The sequence below is a fragment of the Sarcophilus harrisii genome, chromosome 6 (genome assembly GCF_902635505.1).
Source record: "Sarcophilus harrisii chromosome 6, mSarHar1.11, whole genome shotgun sequence".
NCBI lineage: Eukaryota > Metazoa > Chordata > Mammalia > Dasyuromorphia > Dasyuridae > Sarcophilus > Sarcophilus harrisii.
The window spans coordinates 135,507,907-135,526,645 of record NC_045431.1 but is presented as its reverse complement, the minus strand read 5'-3'; the positions used below and the strand labels follow the sequence as shown (position 1 = coordinate 135,526,645).

The 18,739-nt window shown below is 34.8% G+C and overlaps 1 protein-coding gene across 1 annotated transcript in view; it reads right to left on the bottom strand.

The window, feature by feature from the left end:
- TACR3 (tachykinin receptor 3) overlaps positions 1-17,376 on the bottom strand; it is an 81,977-nt gene extending 64,601 nt beyond the window's left edge. Inside the window, exon 1 of the mRNA XM_003774493.2 lies at positions 16,349-17,376. Coding sequence (XP_003774541.2) covers positions 16,349-16,920 — 572 coding nt within the window. The 5' untranslated portion in view covers positions 16,921-17,376. The remainder of the gene's footprint in view (positions 1-16,348) is intronic.
- Positions 17,377-18,739: the final 1,363 nt, after the last annotated feature.

Genomic DNA, 18,739 nt, shown 5'->3' with positions numbered 1-18,739 from the left:
GAAACAATTGTAGAATTCAAATGATAATGAAAATACATTCTATTAAAACCTGAACTATCTGTCTACAATAATCAAATAGTAGAAGCACTGACCTGGTATTTGTCTCTCTCCCTTCTTATAAATAAGCTTCATTGTCACCACTCTAAGCAGATATAAGAATTCTAAAGTTTCCCCAGGAGGAAAGTCAAAACTTTTCAGTATATCTTGTCATATTGGCAAATTTTGCTGTCAGGAAGTTCTTGCTTATGAATAAATTAGTCTTATAAATATTAAAAAAAAATAAGCTGTATGTGTGAGCTAGCCAGTCTTAAGAGAAATCAGGATAGCATAGGGTACTGTAAAAGGGTAATCAATGGGGTATTTTTTCCACTTTGTTTTTTTTTTTTGTACCATGTCAAATATCATAGAAATATACTAAAAGAAAAATATATAGTTCTTACCTTCAAGAAAATTGTAACCTAGTTTTGGAGAGTTTGGTCATAAATCTATGTTTGAATTAAAGAATCTACATGATTCTGCCCACTAAGAAGAATGTTATCCATATACATTGTAAGTAAAAAAAGCACAAGCTCATAGAATTTTGGAGTTCAAAGAGACCTCAGTGATATAATAAAATTCTCACCTTAATCATGATCCCCTTCTGCAACATCCCTAAAAGATGGGTATCCAGCTTCATTTAGTACAGGAATAGGGAACTTTTTTTTTTTTTGGCCAAGGGCCATTTGGATATTTATAACATCATTTGTAAGCCAAACAAAATTATCAATTTATACAACTAAAGCAATGGGAGGTTGTGCTACCTAGTTTTCATCGTCTGCAGTTGACATGACTTTTTAAGGCCTTATACAGCCTATGTGCTGAATATTCCCCACTCCTGATCTAGTAGAATTCATCCAAGGATAGGAAACTGGATTACACAAAAATTCTAAACTGAAATATTTGGAGACAGCAAAAAGGTGTCCCAGTCATCTCTTTCTTCTCCAAAGTAAACATCTTCCATTTTTACAAATGATCCCTGTATAATGTATAAGAAAGACCTTTAGGAGCTATCTAGTCCAATGAATAAGGGCTATAACCAAGATTTGAACCCAAATCTTCTGATTTAAATTCAATTTAATAAGCAACAAGATTATTATAATTATATATAATTATAAATATAGATATCTATATATCTATATCTATAGATATAGATATATAGATATCTATATATCTATATATATAGATAGATAGATATAATATAGATAATCTATATATAATTATAATAAGCAATCTTCTATGTCAACATTCTTGAATAGATGCTGGGGACAAAAAAATTAAAAAAGTAAAACAGCAACAAAACCACAAACCAAAAACACCCTTTAAAGAGCCTGCATTTTATACCAGTGATCTTTCCATTATGCTACATTGCCTCCCATATTGGTTTTTCTTTGCTCCCATTTTAGCCTGACTTTCTGTAAGCTTGATATTTTTTATTCTTCTATACTTTAATACTATTAGCATTCTACTGGCACCACCAATTAGCAAAAGACCCCAAAGAAAAAATGCTGAACAAAATATCTAAATCAATGTTTGTTTTCTTTCCACCAATCCCCATATCTTTAAAACCTAGAGGTTGGCTGAGATAAATGTTCAAGAGATTTAAATAATTTAGATCTTGAAAAAACTTGATGACATCTTCCTTTGTTCTTTTCTTTAATCTTTGCTTCTCTTTGCTCCAAGAATACACAGATTAAATGTCTCACAGACCCCTAACTCAAGATCCTCATTTCTACTTAATGAATACATTTACAGCATTAGCTAGAAAGTGAACCAGATTCTCCACCTCTCTTTAGTTCCTTTTTCCTTCTTTTATATCCCCTCAACAAATATGTTCAAAAGATCCTAAAATATAGATTCAGATTGGAATTAATACATAAAACACTGGCTTTCTACAAGGGAAAATGCTGCAAAGACAAAATCTAGATTAAAAAGTGAAGAAAACTGCTAGGAATGTTATAGCCCACACAAAGAAGGTAAGGTTTCTCCTCTGTTTAAGAAAGGGCCAACCTCTCCACCTATTCGCTGCTGCTTTTTTTCTTAGATGTAATTCCCAGATATTGGCACTTTTATGAGTATGATAAGCAGTGGAATTGCAAGCCATGTTTTTAATTCAAAGTATCCAATGCCTAAACCAATAGCGACCATTCCATCAATTTTGAACAAAACCAAGAACCAGCCCACTGCACCCTCAAATTTCTTCTTAATAAACTTGGATATAGACATGTATATTTTTGTATGTGGGATGTCATTTCTCCATTCACTGACTTAAGACAAAGTCACTCATTTAGAAAGCTTTTGTTGCTAAATAGAAGAGAAAGTAGACAGGACAGTCTGATCAGCACTCCAACAAGCCATTTTAAAGTCACAATATTATTATAGATGATTTTATCATAGCTGAGTATTGCAGCTATCACTTTCTTTATTCTGTGCTTAATAGAACAGCCTAGCTTTTCTTAATGCTGTGATATAGTTCTGATGTATATTAGCCCTGGAATAAACTAAAATCTTAAACATTTTTTCTATCAGCTTGGGAACAATGAAGTAGGGAAAGTATACTGAAGGATGAGATCAGGAATGTTGATTTCTAAGTTTTGTTTAAAAAAAAAAACTATAGAGTTTGTAATGCTGCCACCCTGTCCTTGACACTGGTTATTTATCCAGGAACAAATGCTTGAGGTTTCTACCCTATCAGCTATATATACCCTAGTAGAGATAATCTACTCATTTTTGGAGTGAGCTTTTACTCAGGAATTAATTATGAAATTTATAGTACCAGGGGCAGTTAGGTGGCACATTGGATAGAGAACCAGCTCTGGAGTCAGGAGGACCTGAGTTCAAATATGGCCTCAGACAATTAACACTTCCAAGATCTGTGACCCTAGGCAAGTTACTTAACCTCAATTGCCTCAGCAAAAATAGAAAGAAAGAAGAAAGAAAGAAAGAAAGAAAGAAAGAAAGAAAGAAAGAAAGAAATTTACAATACTAGTATATTGGTGGTTATGACTATTACCCTGTGCTTCTAGTCAGAATTTTATCATTCCAGAGATTGAGATCTCTGAGTTTTAGGTTGCCTAGGCAGAAGTTCCTTTCCCTAATAAATACTTGCTACTTCTTCTTGACCATTGATCCCTTCTGTGTCCTTCTCCATTGTGTTCTATCATTCCACTGTGCTCCATGAAAACTCTATTTCACTATTAATAAATTTCCTTTCATATTTGACTCAGTCATCCCTCTAGAAATCATTTAATTTTTTCAGCATATGTTTGTCTTCCTCAAAAGAATGATAGTTTCTTGAGATCAGGGATAGTTCTATATTTGATATTGTATTATGAAGCTCCACCACAATACTGACATCTAGCAGAAAATTAATACATTTTTATTAAATTTACCTGAGTGATGGGGAGAAGACCTGGAAGCAATAAAACTACCATAAGGAAAGATTTGTCCATATTTAACTAAAAATGTGAAGGAATAAATGAGCAAAATAGGAACTGCAAATTATAAAAATTTGTTTTGGTTGAGGAGGAGAGTTAGGATTGAAAAGCTTTCATAGATAAGGTTAAATGAGTATGATATCGTCAAATGATGAAATCTCTTGATTTTTTATTATCCTTCACCTTAAATACGCAATCTGTTTGCCAAATTAATCTCCTCATTTCTCACTCTTGATCCCTTATCTCTATTTACACAGTTTAAATAAATAAATAAATAAATAAGTCTAAAATTATTGCAAAGACCTCCTAATTGGTCTCCATCCTTTAAGTCACTTATCCACTTGAATAGATCTTCTGTATAGATACTAAAGTGATTTGTTTCCCCTTAAGTGAAGATTTGACTGTTATTCCCCTACTCAATTAAATGCAGCAGCTCATTATTGTGTCTGGGGCAAAATTTAAATTTGTCTGTTTGGTTTTTAAAGCCCTTAAAAAAACTTGGCCTCAATTTCTTTTTCTATCCTCGTTATACTTTACTCTCTTTACATAATTTTATAGCCCAGCCAAACTGGTCTTCTCTCTGTTACTCAAACACAACTCTACATGCCTTATCTCTATGTCTTTGAATTATTTGACCCTCATACCTGGAATTCACTTATTTCTCAGCTCTACTCATAGCATTGCCACTTCTTTCAAAACTCTTTCCAAATATCACTTGCTCTACAAACTTTTCTGCTCCCTCCTTATTAGTGCCTTCCCTCTCAAACTACCTTGTAATTAATCATTAAGTACTGTGAAATTAAAAATTGATACCCCTTTTATTATTATTTATTTGTTATTGCAATTGTATATAATCATTGGAATCGATATTTATGTATCAGATTTGGACTTGATAGTATAAATCTCAGTGGCAGAATTTGTAAAAGTTTAATTTCCCTATTCCTATGTACTAAATCAAACCATCAACACTTGAATCTGTGAGCTTATGCAGACTATGGTGGGTGTGAGTCAACCTTCTAATAAGATATTTGCTCAACATAAAATTTTCCAGAGCATGTTAGTAAATCCTGTGCTTTTCCTGTTGTTCTGGGTTCTGGAAACCCACCCTCACCTGAGTAAAGCCAAGAAAAGCCCATTCTCCATTTTTGTGTTAGGTCATAGTCCTAATTTAGTTTATATTACCCAACTATTTTTGGCATATAGATATATACCCAATCACATTAAAAACTTTTGACCTTAGTTTCTCTTTATCATTTTTTAAAATTTTGTATTCTTTTTTGTATTTATTTTGCCTATGCTTAACATTGTACATGTGATTCTCAAAGCGATGTAAACGTCTTGAAAACAAGAATTATTTCATTGTTTTGGCTTTTACATCCCTAGAACCTAACAGAATGTGTGGTACATGCTAATTGCTCAATAAATACTTACTGATTAATAGAATTTAAGACTATGGAACTTGAATACCATCTAACACAGAAATGAAAGCCATTGTAAATGACATAACAGCATAGGTGATAAATAAAAGTGTTTCAAAACAAGTAGTACCTAAGAAATGTCCAGGTTATACAGGAATGAAGAAATATTAGAAATAAGGAAACCAAGGGGAAAGTCAGTAATCAAATGACTATGTAATAAAGGAAATATATGAAGGATTTGGTGACTGGTGAAAGAGAGGGATAAGGTTGACTAAAAATATGACTCTTCAAGATACTTGGAAATTTCTCCTTTTCCCTAAATTAAGCCCATTCCTCTCTACTCTGTCTTTAACTGAGATGGAGAAGAGATGATAACTATGTTTGTTTGTTTTTGAGTCTAGATCTCCCTATTGTGCCCAGATTGAAAGTGCAAAGGCTATTTATGGGCCTGATCTGACCTAATCTCCATTGATAATCTGGATCAGTTAGCCTACTTCTCAGGCAGCTTTGGGCGCCCCTTCGGGAGTGGCAATGGGGGATTGTTACTGAATTGGTTCTGAATTAGGGTAAATATTCAATCTTCTTAGCCCATTACAGTATCCAACTCCTGAGCTCAAGTGATCTATAAGTTACTTTGTTCTGTCTGCCTTGATTTTCTCCACTATAAAATGGGAATAATAGTATTTATCTCATATGTTTGTTGTGAGGATCAAATAAGATGTTTATAAAAAATATGGATTTTTGTCCATGGGGTTTTCTTGGCAATGATATTGCACTGGTTTATCATCTTCTGCTCCCATTTTATAAATGAGAAACTGAGGCATACAAAGTTATTGTATCCTGATTGCTGACTTGAAGCATTTCTGTGCATGCAGTGTTATGCCATCGTTTCTTCCCCATATCCTTTCATGATCTCCATTCCAATTTGAGCTTTGTTGAATATGTCCTTCTATGTTAGGCCCAACTTTTCCGATAATTACATATTTTATATATATCTTGTCCAGAGCTTTGCATCTAATAAGAATTTAGTAACTCTACATCTATATCTACCTATCTGTCTGTCTGTATATCTATCTATCTAGACATATCTATAAATATATATATCTATAATGGAACATTAGATTGTAGATAAATCATGAGATTGTCTAGTATACATGACTATCTTTCCTTGCATTTCTGATTCTATGAGTGGAGAGATTTCTTATTGTTGAAGACATTCTTATTGTTGTAACCTGCAACTTTTTCTTGTTGCTATAACTTCTGAAAGTCAAGGAGAATGCTTGAAGAGAAACAGTTAATATAGAATTTAAGTACTGATAAATATTTAATTTAGATATTTTAAGTACTGATAGATTTCTTAAAAGTTTAAATACATGCATAATGTTTTCCATTAAATATAAACTTATAGTTATATAATAAATAAAACTGCTAATTTATCTCTCATGTGATTTGGAGCTATTAGCCCAAATTATTCTAGGGTCTAAATAAAGACATTCATTAATATTCATCAAATACCATTCAAGAAAGCCATTCATTTAATTTGAATTTGAATTTACTAGCAGGCAGATAAGTATATTTTCTTCTATATCACATTTCTTGATCATTAAATAAGTCTTTTGGATTGGTTCAATTCAGGATTTTAGATTTGAAGAATGTCCTGGAAAAATTGTTGTACTTTTCACTTTTCTTATTCACTTATCAGGAAAAAAATGTATTATAATTACTTGTGAGTCAGTCTTATTTCCAAGGGAACTCTTTTTTTGTTTTTTTGTATACACAAATAAATATAAGTGAATAGATGACTATCTATGCATATAAAGATGTATTTGTATTTAATACATGTATTTAATAGATATATGTACACAAAAGAATACACATATCCATATTTATGTGTGTAGTATATATACATACATAGTCTATGTTTATATCTATCTTTCTATACACACATATACAGAGCACTGGAGTCTAATCATGTATTGTATATAGGTAATAAGTAAGTATTTACCAAATAAAAGAATTTATAAATACAAAGTATATAACTGCTTTGCACAACAGAACAAAAAAGTAAATCTAATGTGGAATTTTCTGGTTTATTATACAATCTATTAATTTCCATAATATCTCAAAAAAAATTTTTCATTCTATCCTGCTTTATCCAGTTTTCCAAAATAACATCCCTTCTCTTCTCTAAATAAACTTTTAGCCCCAGAACCATTCAAAAGGTAGTATAGCATCATGGAAAGTACACAGGATTTGAAGTCATAGTCCTTGCATTTAAATCTTAGTTCTGTTTTATAGCTTTCTGCTTGGATTTTCTGAATGTAAAAGAGGTCTCTGAGACAAATCCTAAATTGTAAGGTGCACTTGGTTTGTCTAGGACCCCTGGACTGACACAAGGATTTCCATTTGGATTTAAAATCAAATTATGAAATATACAGCAATGGTCAAGTATCCTGTCTGGCTTCCTCTTTGTCCAAGGAAATCTAAAATGAGGGTTCTGCAAACTTTTTGAAAAGCTTTAGGTAAGAACTAATGATATCTAGAATTCACAAATTCCCCCAAATTTCTGAGAAATTCATGTTCTTGAAGGTGAGCATTTTTCAACCATTTAAATTGTGAAATCCATTTGTAGATTTCTAAATTTACTATCATACTCAAGGTAAAGTCAATATTTCTCATATAATTAAATTTGACCTTTAGTTATAATAATGGGGGAAGTCACAAAACTTAAGGTACTGCATATTTAATATTCCGATATTAAATATGCAATACTTTCAATTCCATGCTAGTGAATCACCTCACTTTTCTGAACTCAACTTCAAATCTGGCCTCATACTTACTTCTTTGTAATTCTGGGCATGTTACTTTACCACTCTGTTCATCAGTTTTCTTAACTATAAAATGAGAGTAATAGCACCTACTTCCTTGGGTAGTTATGAGGATAACATGGAATAATATTTTCATAGCACTTAATAAAACTTAAAGGATATAAATGCTATTATTAGTGTCATGTAAAATGCTCTAAGTCTCTGAAAATAGAGGTGGGGACAGTGGATGTTTAGCCTTTATTATATGAGAAGGTTGATTTTATATAATGGTATCTTTATAATAATGGATGACCATTGGGTAGGAAAGGGGGAAGAATATATTAAAAAATGATTTGATACAACAAAAGGCATTAATAAAAAATTAAAATTAACTGTGATTTTTTTGAAGGTCACAGATCATACTGCTACTATATCACCTACCAAAAAAGTAATTAAAAATGAACAAATAGAATTCTATGAATTCTTTATAAGAATGACCTTTTCATGAATCAAGGATATCCTTAATAAAACCATGTGATTGAAAGAGACAGGTTTTTTTTTCATATGATTTTCTAGGGCAGATTACAAATGTATAGTTATAGATATGATAGACAATTATAAAAAATATAATAGTCCTCTATGTCTCAGATTCTTAAGCTATGGTTCATTACCTCATTTGGGGTCTCACAGATGAATGTGAGAGTCACAAAATTATGATTTATTATCAGTAAATGTTTGATTTGTATACCTATTTTACATATCTATCTATTTGGGATCGTATAAAAATTTCTCAGGTGTAAAGGGATTGACAGTGGAAAAAGTTTAAGAAGCTTTGTTCTGTCTTTGTTTATTGATCTCTAAAAGCATTTTCCTTAGTAAAAACAGAATAAAATCTTGAAGACTTCCCTCCAAAAAAGATTTTCTTCTACACAGATGTTATAGTTTAATGATTTTGTGAGGAATGAGACTCGGAAGATAACTGTTCAGTGCCTGAATGAGTATTTACATCAAAAAAGGCATCAAACAAGGGGGCAAGTATATTATCCATATACTTGGCAGCTAGATGGCTCAGTTGAATAGAACCTGGAGTCAAGAAGACCTCAGTTCAAATTTGACCTCAGACATTTGCTGGCTATATGATCTTGGGCAAATCATTTAACTTCTATTTGTCTTAATCCATTGGAGAAGGAAATAACAAATCACTCCAGTTTCTTTGTCAAAAAACAAAGAGAAAAAGCCATATATAACCAAACTCCCTCCCTCATGCCAAAAACAAACAAACAAAAAACCAAAACCCATGGATAGTATGGTCTGTGGAGTCATGAAGAATGGAATACTACTGAACAATAACAGTATATGTGTATTTAAAATATTTGCTAATATTTTTGAGAATAGTCTATAAACTTAAAACGTTTTTTAACTGATGGTGAAGCTCTCCAAATTCTTTTCTTCTCTTTGACAGATGCAAATTGGTATGGGGGATAGATATGGTTCTGATTTCAACTTTGGAATGATACTTAGTAATTGTGGGGCCCCCAAAGTTTTTGTCAAGTGACAAGTTACGACTGGGATCAGTGAAAGAAATCAAATATCAAAAAAAAAAAATACAGTTCCTTGAATTCTTTACCAATATTAATCTAAATAAAAGTAAACCATAAGGTTTTGTTAATTCATAAATAAATGAACTACAAGAAATTATAATGGCTGAAAAATATCACTTTTTCCAGTCTCACTAATCTCTAATAACATCCTTATGTATTACTTTTTTTTTCTTGATGTCAATAAACTTGCTCCAATACTCTCCATTTTTTAAAGAATAATAAAAAACAAAACAAAACAAAACAAAAAAAAAACCTTCCTTGACAGTATCTCAAATTATTGTTTTATATCACTCCAGGCTTCCACAGTCTGAATCCAGAAAAACAAAAATAAAACAAAATCCTGTCGGCTTTCCTTGTCTTTCTCCTCATCCCCTAGAGGTGGCTAAGGGACACAGTAGGTAGATCTGGATCTTGAATTGGGATCACTAAGTCTGATCCAGTCTCAGACATATAGTAGCTGTGTGACTCTAGGTAAATCACTTAACCACTGTCAGTTTCAGTTTCCTCAACTATAAATCTGGAATAATATTAGTTCTTACCTCCTAGGGTTATTGTAACAGTAGCATCTACCTCTTAGGGTTGTGAGGACAAAAGGCCATAATGTAATGTTCTTAGCATAGTGGGAGATACCTAGCAGGTTCTTAATGCTTGTTTCTCTTCTTTTCAAAATGACATTTGAACTCATAATTCAACTAATATGGCTATCTCCATGGTTATTAGTGATTTCTTAATCAAATATTTATGACATTTTCTTAATCTTCATTCCCTATTATTTTTCACCTTTCTTTTGCATTTGATAGAATTGCTTAGTAAAACAGAGTAAAATCTTGAAGGCTTCCCTCTTCTAAGAATTCTCTTTTCCACAAGTTTTGATCACACCCCATATCCAACTCCTTCTGTGTGTGTCTGCCTAGTTGTCTCTCCCTCTCTGTCTGTCCCCCTTTGACTCGCTCTCTCTGTCTCTCTATCTCTGTTTCTGTCTCTCTATGTATCTCTGTCTCTGTCTGTCTATCTCTTTCTCTGTCTGCCTTTTTCTCTCTCCCCTTTTTCTGAGTTCTGGCCCCTAATTATCTCTCCTAGACTTTCTCTCTTGTCTCTCAATAAAGATCTTATTAACTCCCATTAGTTCATTTTCCCCCCTCTCTAAGCAGATGACTCTGAAGTTCAAATATCCAGCCCTAGTTTCTCCACTGCACGCCAGTCCTGAATCACCAACTGCTCTTTGAATATTTTCAACTAGATATCCTGTAAGCATATTAAATTTGATATATCCAAAAGAAATGTTGACATCTTCCTCTTCTTAATTTCCTTTTTTGTGATGTCGAACACATTCTTTTTCTAACACACAGGTTCAAAATTTCAAAATTTATTACAAACTTTTCCATCTGCTTCACCTTCTACTCCATTATTTAATGGGTTGTAAAGTCTTGTCAATTCTATTTCCATCCATGTTTGTTACATCTAATTCTTTTCCTCTACCACACATTTCCAGCTCTTTCTTTCACCTGGACTATCACAATAGTCTCTTAATTCATCTTCTTGCTTTCAAGTTTACTCAAATCCAGTGTGGATTTGAGGGGTTAAAGTGGTTAAAGTGACATTCCTAAAACAAATGTCTTATCCAAGTCACTTGCTTTCTCAAGCAGCTCTGGTGATTCCTCATTGTCTCCAATAATAATAATAATAATAATGATGATGATAATGTTGGAACTTAAGTTAGTCTATTCCTTTGCCTAAACAATTTCCTAATTTCCATTCCTAAAGTAATGATTCAGGCTGTATGGCAAAAAAAAAAAAAAAAATAAAGAATGCTTATACAATGCACTTTATTAAAAATTATTCTTCCCACATGGAAAGAATCATGAGTGGAATAGTAGTTATATTTTAGGTAAAAATAAATGGTACTTTTTTATAGGATTGGGGAAAATTTTTGTGCTTAAAATATTTGCAATAATTATTTAAATTGTATCAAGATTTTTTTTTGTGATTTATTTTTAATTTAAGGCTTGCTTTATTTGAGAACACAGTTTTATATCTGCATAATAAAGTCTTAGGAGCACCAGTGCTAGTGCTGCTTTGAATAGTATTCATGTACTGAAATCATAGAAAAGAAATACTTTCTCCACAAAATATCAAATGTTGAATAATTTTTTTGTATCTTTGACTCAACTTTTACTAACACATCTACAACTGTTTAGCAATTGATATTTGTTTAGATTTTTTGGGACATGAGATTAAGTGACTAGTTTCTTAGGTCTCTTAGATTAAATAAATTGTATTAATGAGCCAGATTCTTCTAGAATTTGAATTAATTTGTTTTTGGAAACTGTACTAAAACCATCTACTAAGTATCATACAATAAATTATAATTTCAATATACTAAATACTAACATAGTATTGAGAAAGAGTTGATGTAACTTCCAAACATGCCCAATTTAATTGCTAAAATAATGAAGGGACCATGTTCCTTGAAAGCCCTGTATAAAATGAAAGCCAAGAGATTTGACAATGGGATTTCAGTTTCCCAAATTTTCTGTCTCAAAAAAGATTGAGCTATTTGCTTTTCAAGTGGTAAAAGTTTCAGAGGAATAGATATTAAGGTATTGCAGTGAAACTGACCAACTTATGTGGTCTTTACTATCTTACTAAATTATTTTTAATACTAATAATTGGCATGACATGAAATAATAGCATAATATTATATAGTGTCCCCACTGCATGTGAACTATACTCCTTCCTTTTCCAACAAACACATAAAGGTAATGACTGTAAGTATCCTGAGACCAGAAACCATGTATAATTTATCATGATATTCTTTAAAGCAATGTCTTACATATATTAGGCACTCAATTGACATATATTGAATGAATAAATGGCTCCTAAAAACTTTCATTGTCCAAAAGCTTAACCAACAAAGTCACATAGTTTTCTGCTATGACCTGTTGATCTCAGCATTGAATAAGTTATTATAATCATGAACCTTCCTTTCTATGTTTTATAAATCATAGCTTTTTGGAATAGTCTAAATACATCAACATTTGATTCTAAAAGCACATATCATTTAAATTTTGCTCCATGTAAGGATCTTTATATACCCTTATTTACTTCATCTAGGAATTCTTTATTTTGAATGGGTTTAAATTGAAAACCAAATTAATTATCTAAAAGTATGTGTATTGATATCGTTTTTTTGTGTTTCATTTTACTCTGCAATATATTGAAAATTCTTGTTTAAAGATTTATTTACTCAGGAAGGTTTGTGGTTAGGAGGGTTTGATCCTCTTCAAAAAGTTTTAGGGCTTTTTAATTATTGGAAATCTTTTAGGGTGATTAAAATACCATATTAAGTAATTTCATGCAATGGAACTTTTGGCATAAATGTTAGATTTTGAATAAGGAATTAGGAGGAAAGTTTGTAGTGCCTCTTTTGTTAAAGCTATAGAGGATAACTATGTCCATTATATTGGAACAGTATCTGCTAATTCAGTTGAATATTATCAGAACCCATAAATGGATTTCATTTACTGCCTGTTATTGTTTTCATGAATCTACTAATCTGGCAATATTATGAGGGATGAAAAGTCAGGACAGTCTAAATTCCAACAGTCAGTCATTCAATTAAGAATTTATCAAGCACTTATAATGCGACAAATACCATTTTAAGCCCTAGAGATATGAAGAAAAAGCAAAATTGGGCCTTATACTCAATATGTATGTATATGTAAATAAAACATATGTATATGTATATGTATACACACACATATAGCCTAAAGATGATCTATACCATTTCCCAAGGAGCTGTACAGGTATTCAGGCCTCTTCTAATAAGACATGACTTGTGGCAAAGAGTCAGAGTTTATGTTCAAGAAGAAGGAGAAGAAAGAGGAGAAGATGGAGAGTAGAAGAAGGACAAGGAGGGGAGGAGGAAAAAGAGGAAGAGGAGGAGGAGAATGAGGAGAAGGGGAGGAGGAGAAGGAAAAGGAGAAGGGGAAGGAGAGGAGGAGAAGAAGAAGGAGAAGGAGAAAAAGAAGGAGGAGAGGAGGAGGAGAAGAGACAGATAGATTCAGGAAAACTGACTAAAGGAATAAAACTCCCTCCCCGCCCCCCCAGTACCATGAGGAATAACTTCTTATTGTAACAATTGTAACAGTAATATACTACTTCATTAAGTTGGAATGCTTACAATATGCAAAGACCAATATTTACCTTGTAACAGGGCAGAAATTGTTTATGGGCAATTAACATTCTGACCAAGCTCAGGGGATGGAGGTGGGTGGGAAGGAAATAAAGATACGAAGAAGGGGTAGGGGAAGAGGCAACTATAGGATTAAAGTTGTAAATGCTGATTCATTATCCTCATCCCAGCCAGTGGCTAGCAGTCCCTGTTCCTCTGGTTTAATTATTTGTCCCTTCTGTTGATTGATGTTCTTTAAAATGCCCCCAAACCCAAAGTGGTTATTATTTCAGCACAGGGAGAGGGAGTGGACCCCCCTCCCCCCATAAAAAAAGAGCTATTACACAGGAAAAATATTCTTCTTAATTTCCTTCCTAAATAGAGGTTAAGTGATAAAAGGATTCAGATAAATGAAACACATCATTTCCTTTTAATCTCGAAAGAATTCTAAGTTAGGGAAAATAATTCTTTAATCTTCTGTCACAGAAAGAAAGCAAAACATCTCAGGCCCAAGTTCTTAAGTGATTTAGCCAATCCTGAAAGAGAGAGAACTGGAAATACAATTTAGGGGTGTGTGTGTGTGTGTGTGTGTGTGTAAATTGTCAGCTAGACTAGACATGGCACTTTATTGGTATGGGTACCTCTTTAAGGAAATTCCCTCCACCTTTCCATGGCTCTGCAATTTTGAAATCTTAGAGTTGCCTAGACTAGGAGAATGAAAAGAAAGAGAGAATACTAATGATAAAAAGATAAATAGATAGAGAAAGGATAGATGATAGAGAGAAGATACATGATAGATACACACATACACATAGAAACATGGATCAATGTTAAAGTTCTTTTATTTAAAAAAGGCTAAAGGTAGATAGATGAAAGATGGATATTAGAGTTATTTCAATTAAAATGATATATCTGCATTTATGTATATTTATATATTACATTGAGAAATAACATCACCATAGTGATCTGAGCACTGTTTTCCAAAGTGGAAAGACCTTAGTTCAAATCTCATCTCTGGCACCCTGGGCAAGTTATTGTTCCTAGTGCTTTAAGTAACTCTCTAAGACAACAAGTAAATTGTAGAGAAAATGCTGACCTGCATTGGTAGAATCTCCTAAATCAAAGAAATCACAAAAGCAGTTCCTATCTCTATTATACATTTATATATCCATACATATATCCACATATTTGCCTACTAGAGATTGAACCAAATGTTTGTGCAAGCAACTTTCATGATAGATAAGGATTTCACAGTTGTTTTTCCTTGGATATGCTTCAATGTGTTCATACTGAGAATGGAGATTCAACAAAGTTATTTTTATCTTGTGGATGTTTTAAAAAGGCACAATATCTATGCCACGCTAATAATTTGGGCATCTTGGGAAAGGGCATTACCTCCCCTAAAATGAGGTTATGATGTGAAAGGACTTTGAAAAATTGGAGTTCTTTACAAATATAAGTAATATAATTTATAAGGAGCAGTCTTTATGATGGGCAACACATACAATCCAACTCCTTTGGTCATATCTAAGGGCAGACTTTTGCTGTCCATCTCCTGGGAAAAAGGTAAGTGATATACCTAGTATTGAACACTAATATGTCGAGGGAGGACTTAAACCCAATTCTTCCTGACTTGGGCTAGCTCTTTATCCACTATGTCACTGCAAGGTAGATAGAAAGAGATAGAGATAAAGAAAGAAAAAGAGACATAAGATAATAGAAAAAAATATGTAATAGAAAGATAGAGAAGATAATTGATAATCCCAATCTCTGGTCAAGATATCGCTTTGGGAAACCACTAGACCAGTTCCATTAGTGTGCTTTCCTTTTTTATGACAGAAGGAAAGGAGCTGGGCAGGGAGAGAGCGGGCCGGGGAGGTGTTGAACCCCTCAGTGTCGTTTCTCTCTCTCTGCCTCAGCCTCTGCCTGGAGTTCCGCTGTGAGTCCTGCATCAAACGCAGGAAACTCTGCTGAGGCAGAGAGTCACCAGCCCCAAACTGGGGTCGGATTGAGGGCTATGCAAAGGAGACGGGGGCTTTAAAACCTCTAGGCACAAAATGGGGTTGTGGGAAAAGGATGGAGAGATTCTGACAGAGTCCTGGGACTAGAGGAAATAAAGTTTAAGCCAGCAACAGGTAAACGAAATTCCAAGCGGTTGCCCGAAGAATACTAGCCAGATTAATTAGGTTTGAGGTAATAATACTAATTAAGTTTTGGTTCAACTCTATCCATTCAACAAAGGCAGAGAAAGAAGTCAAGGTCATAGTCACTATTCCCCAGACCTCCCTCCCCACCTCAGCCTTTAATAGATTGATTAAAGGAGAAGGTTCTTTCATGTAATCCCAAACCAACCTAGTAAAAACGAATTGCTGCATTGGTGACAGGCACGTGGGAGAAAAATGAAATTAAAAGGGAACGTGGTAGAGTAGAATGAGAAATAATCCTGCAATCTAAGGATTTGGGTTGAAAAATTACTTGACATTGCCCTAGATCTCAGTGTCATCTGTAAAATAAAGGGATTGGATTGTATGTTCTTCGAAATCCCTTCCAGCTTGAAATTTAAGGTCCTAAGAGCTAGGATTATGAAGAAGAGGGATATAATTCAGGATTTTCCTCTTTGGCAAAGAAAGAGTTAAAAAAAAAAAAAAGGAATCTTTCTTTCTAGGGAATAAAATCTCCTTGTATTACCCTTTTAAATTCTTATCTAACCCCTCTTCTCCCTCTTCGCCGCTTTTTTTCCCTCAGTTCCCGAATTACTGTCCCTTATTGCAAACTGGTTTGAGGATTTTTCCCTGGATGTTTCCTCTTCTCTTTTTAAATTTTCATTCACAGTCCTGCTCACCTAACTCCTCTCCTTTCCCTTCTTCCTTCTTACCTGTCCACCGCAATGGCAGTCATGGAATAGATGCTGGCGAAAACTGCAGTTATTGGGAAAAAGTTGTGAAAACGACAATAGTTAGCTCCAAAATACCATTCGTTGTGCAGAGCGTAGATGAAATTGACCAAGGTGTTAAAGGCAGCCATGGAGGCGTCTGAGAAAGCCAGATTTACCAGAAAGTAATTGGTCACCGTTCTCATGCGTTTGTGGGCCAGGATGATCCAAATTACTATAAGGTTCCCAAAGACAGCCACAGCCACTACCATGCCATAGGCAAGGGACCATAACGCGATACGCCAGGACGGCTGTACGAACTGGTTGGTGAGGTTTGCAGTTGGTTGCAAAGGCCCTGGGGAGGTAGTGGATAATACACCTCCGAGTAAATCCAGCGAGGGCAAGGCTGAAGAGAGGTTCCCTTCCTGGGCCATCAGTTGCATCCAGTCACCTCTTGAGATTCCCGCTGCCTCCAGAGCTCCTGGGACAGCAGAACTCAGGTTTTCCGAGTCTGTGGTGCTGCTTCCACTAACCCCCTCTGTCCAGTTCGTAAATTCAGAGATAAATTCCATCATTGCATTTGCTGCTGAAGTCTCTCAAGTTAATCCACTCTCGTGCCACCCAGACCACGGATCCTCTCAGATTTCCCTGACTCCCTCCTTTTCTCTTCTCTCTCCTTCTTCCAACGGAGTAATGCAAACGTCGTTTTCTACCTCTTGGAAAGCAAAGTGATACCCTGAGGATTGAATTGCATGGGTAGCAAAACACACTTCTACAGTCGAGAGAGATTTGGGGGCAGGAAGATGGAGGGATATGAGCAGGAAAGCTCTAAGAAAGGAAGCGGGTGTTTCTCTTAAGAGGGTTTAACCTAGCCACAGAGGCTATGGGAAGGATTATTGTCCTCTTGGCGGGGCTGGGATAGCAGGGAGTGCAGCTCAAGCCATCCTTCGATCTGGGCTTGAAGTAACCGCTCTGCAGCAACCTGCACGTCCTTTATAGACTGAGCTGGCTCTCGGCTACGTCAGAGAGAAGCTAGGGTAGAGGCTCCTTAGGCTTAAGCAGGTCTCAATCTCCGCCTTGCATTCATTCATTACTAGCTGTTTGATAGGATGTGTCCGCCAGCTGGAGAGGCTTTGTCGCCATATACTTAGAAGCCGCCTGAAGACGCGAGGCTCATTTACTTCCAGCTTTTAGCTGCTTTAGATACTCTTAGATGGTCATCTTGTCTCTATAGCAGATACCTCTTCTAAAGCTCTCCGTGCTCCAGGAAATTCTCTTTAATCAAATGACTGTCCAGTTGATTTTTAAAGTGTCTTATTGGGGCTATTGACGGGATTGAGGAGAAAAGACACAATTCATGCAAATTACAGATTTACGTGCTTTTCTGTGACATTTCTGCTTCTAGTCAAACCCTTTTCATCTTTATCTTCCCAAGATTGTTCTTCTATTCACTGTTTCCCAGCCTTAAAATCTATACACTTCTTTCTCCCAACTTCTACTGTCAAGCGGAAAAAAAACTGCTCAGTGGAAATACGCTTAAATTAAAGGGTCGGGGAGCGGGGAGGGGGAGCGAAGGTTCCAATTCATCTAGTATAGCCAATATTAGTGCAAGGGAGCAGAGGCAGCCAGAAGTTCGATTTCGGAAGATGGAATTCCAGGAGTTTGGACTTGGCGTGACCAATGGTGTTTGGCCGGACACCAGTGAAGACAATAGGACACGAAACACATGCAGTTGTGTGAGTTTTGTCAGAAGCCATCATAGGAGAAGTGTTGGATCTCCAGGTGGTCATTCAAATACAGGAGCTCAGGTGCTAGAGCTAGGAGGTGCAATATGAGATTCTCTCAGGACGGAAGAAATAATGGGGAGATACACTCATACCTTTTACCCATTTGGGGTACTCCAGCAAACCAACAACTTCTGGTGACTCCAAGAGAAGGCTTTCTTCTATTAAAAAATGTTGGTGGGTGTTTACCTGTTTGTTTTGACTGGGACCTGGGAGTTCTTTTGTGTGAACTAACTCTCTCTCTCTCTCTCTCTCTCTCTCTCTGTGTGTGTGTGTTTGTGTGTGTGTGTGTGTAGAAATCCATTTGGGAGCAGTCTGTCTGCCAAGGCTGATCAGCATATGCTCTGCAATTTATAGTCTTAGAAGACAGTTTGGTGACACTGAGAGGTGAAGAAAATTAAGTTAACAAGCATTTATCAAGCTCTTCAAAAGTGCCAGGCACTATGTTAAACTCTGGGAATACAAATGGAATCTCATTCTCTGCCCTTAAAGTGCTTACATTCTAGTGGAGGAAAACAATGTAGAAAAGGAAGATGAAAAGGTCAGAGAAGAAGAAATGAAGTCCAGAGTGAAGAATAGAGGTTGGGGAGGAACTGAAATTCTAGGAGGA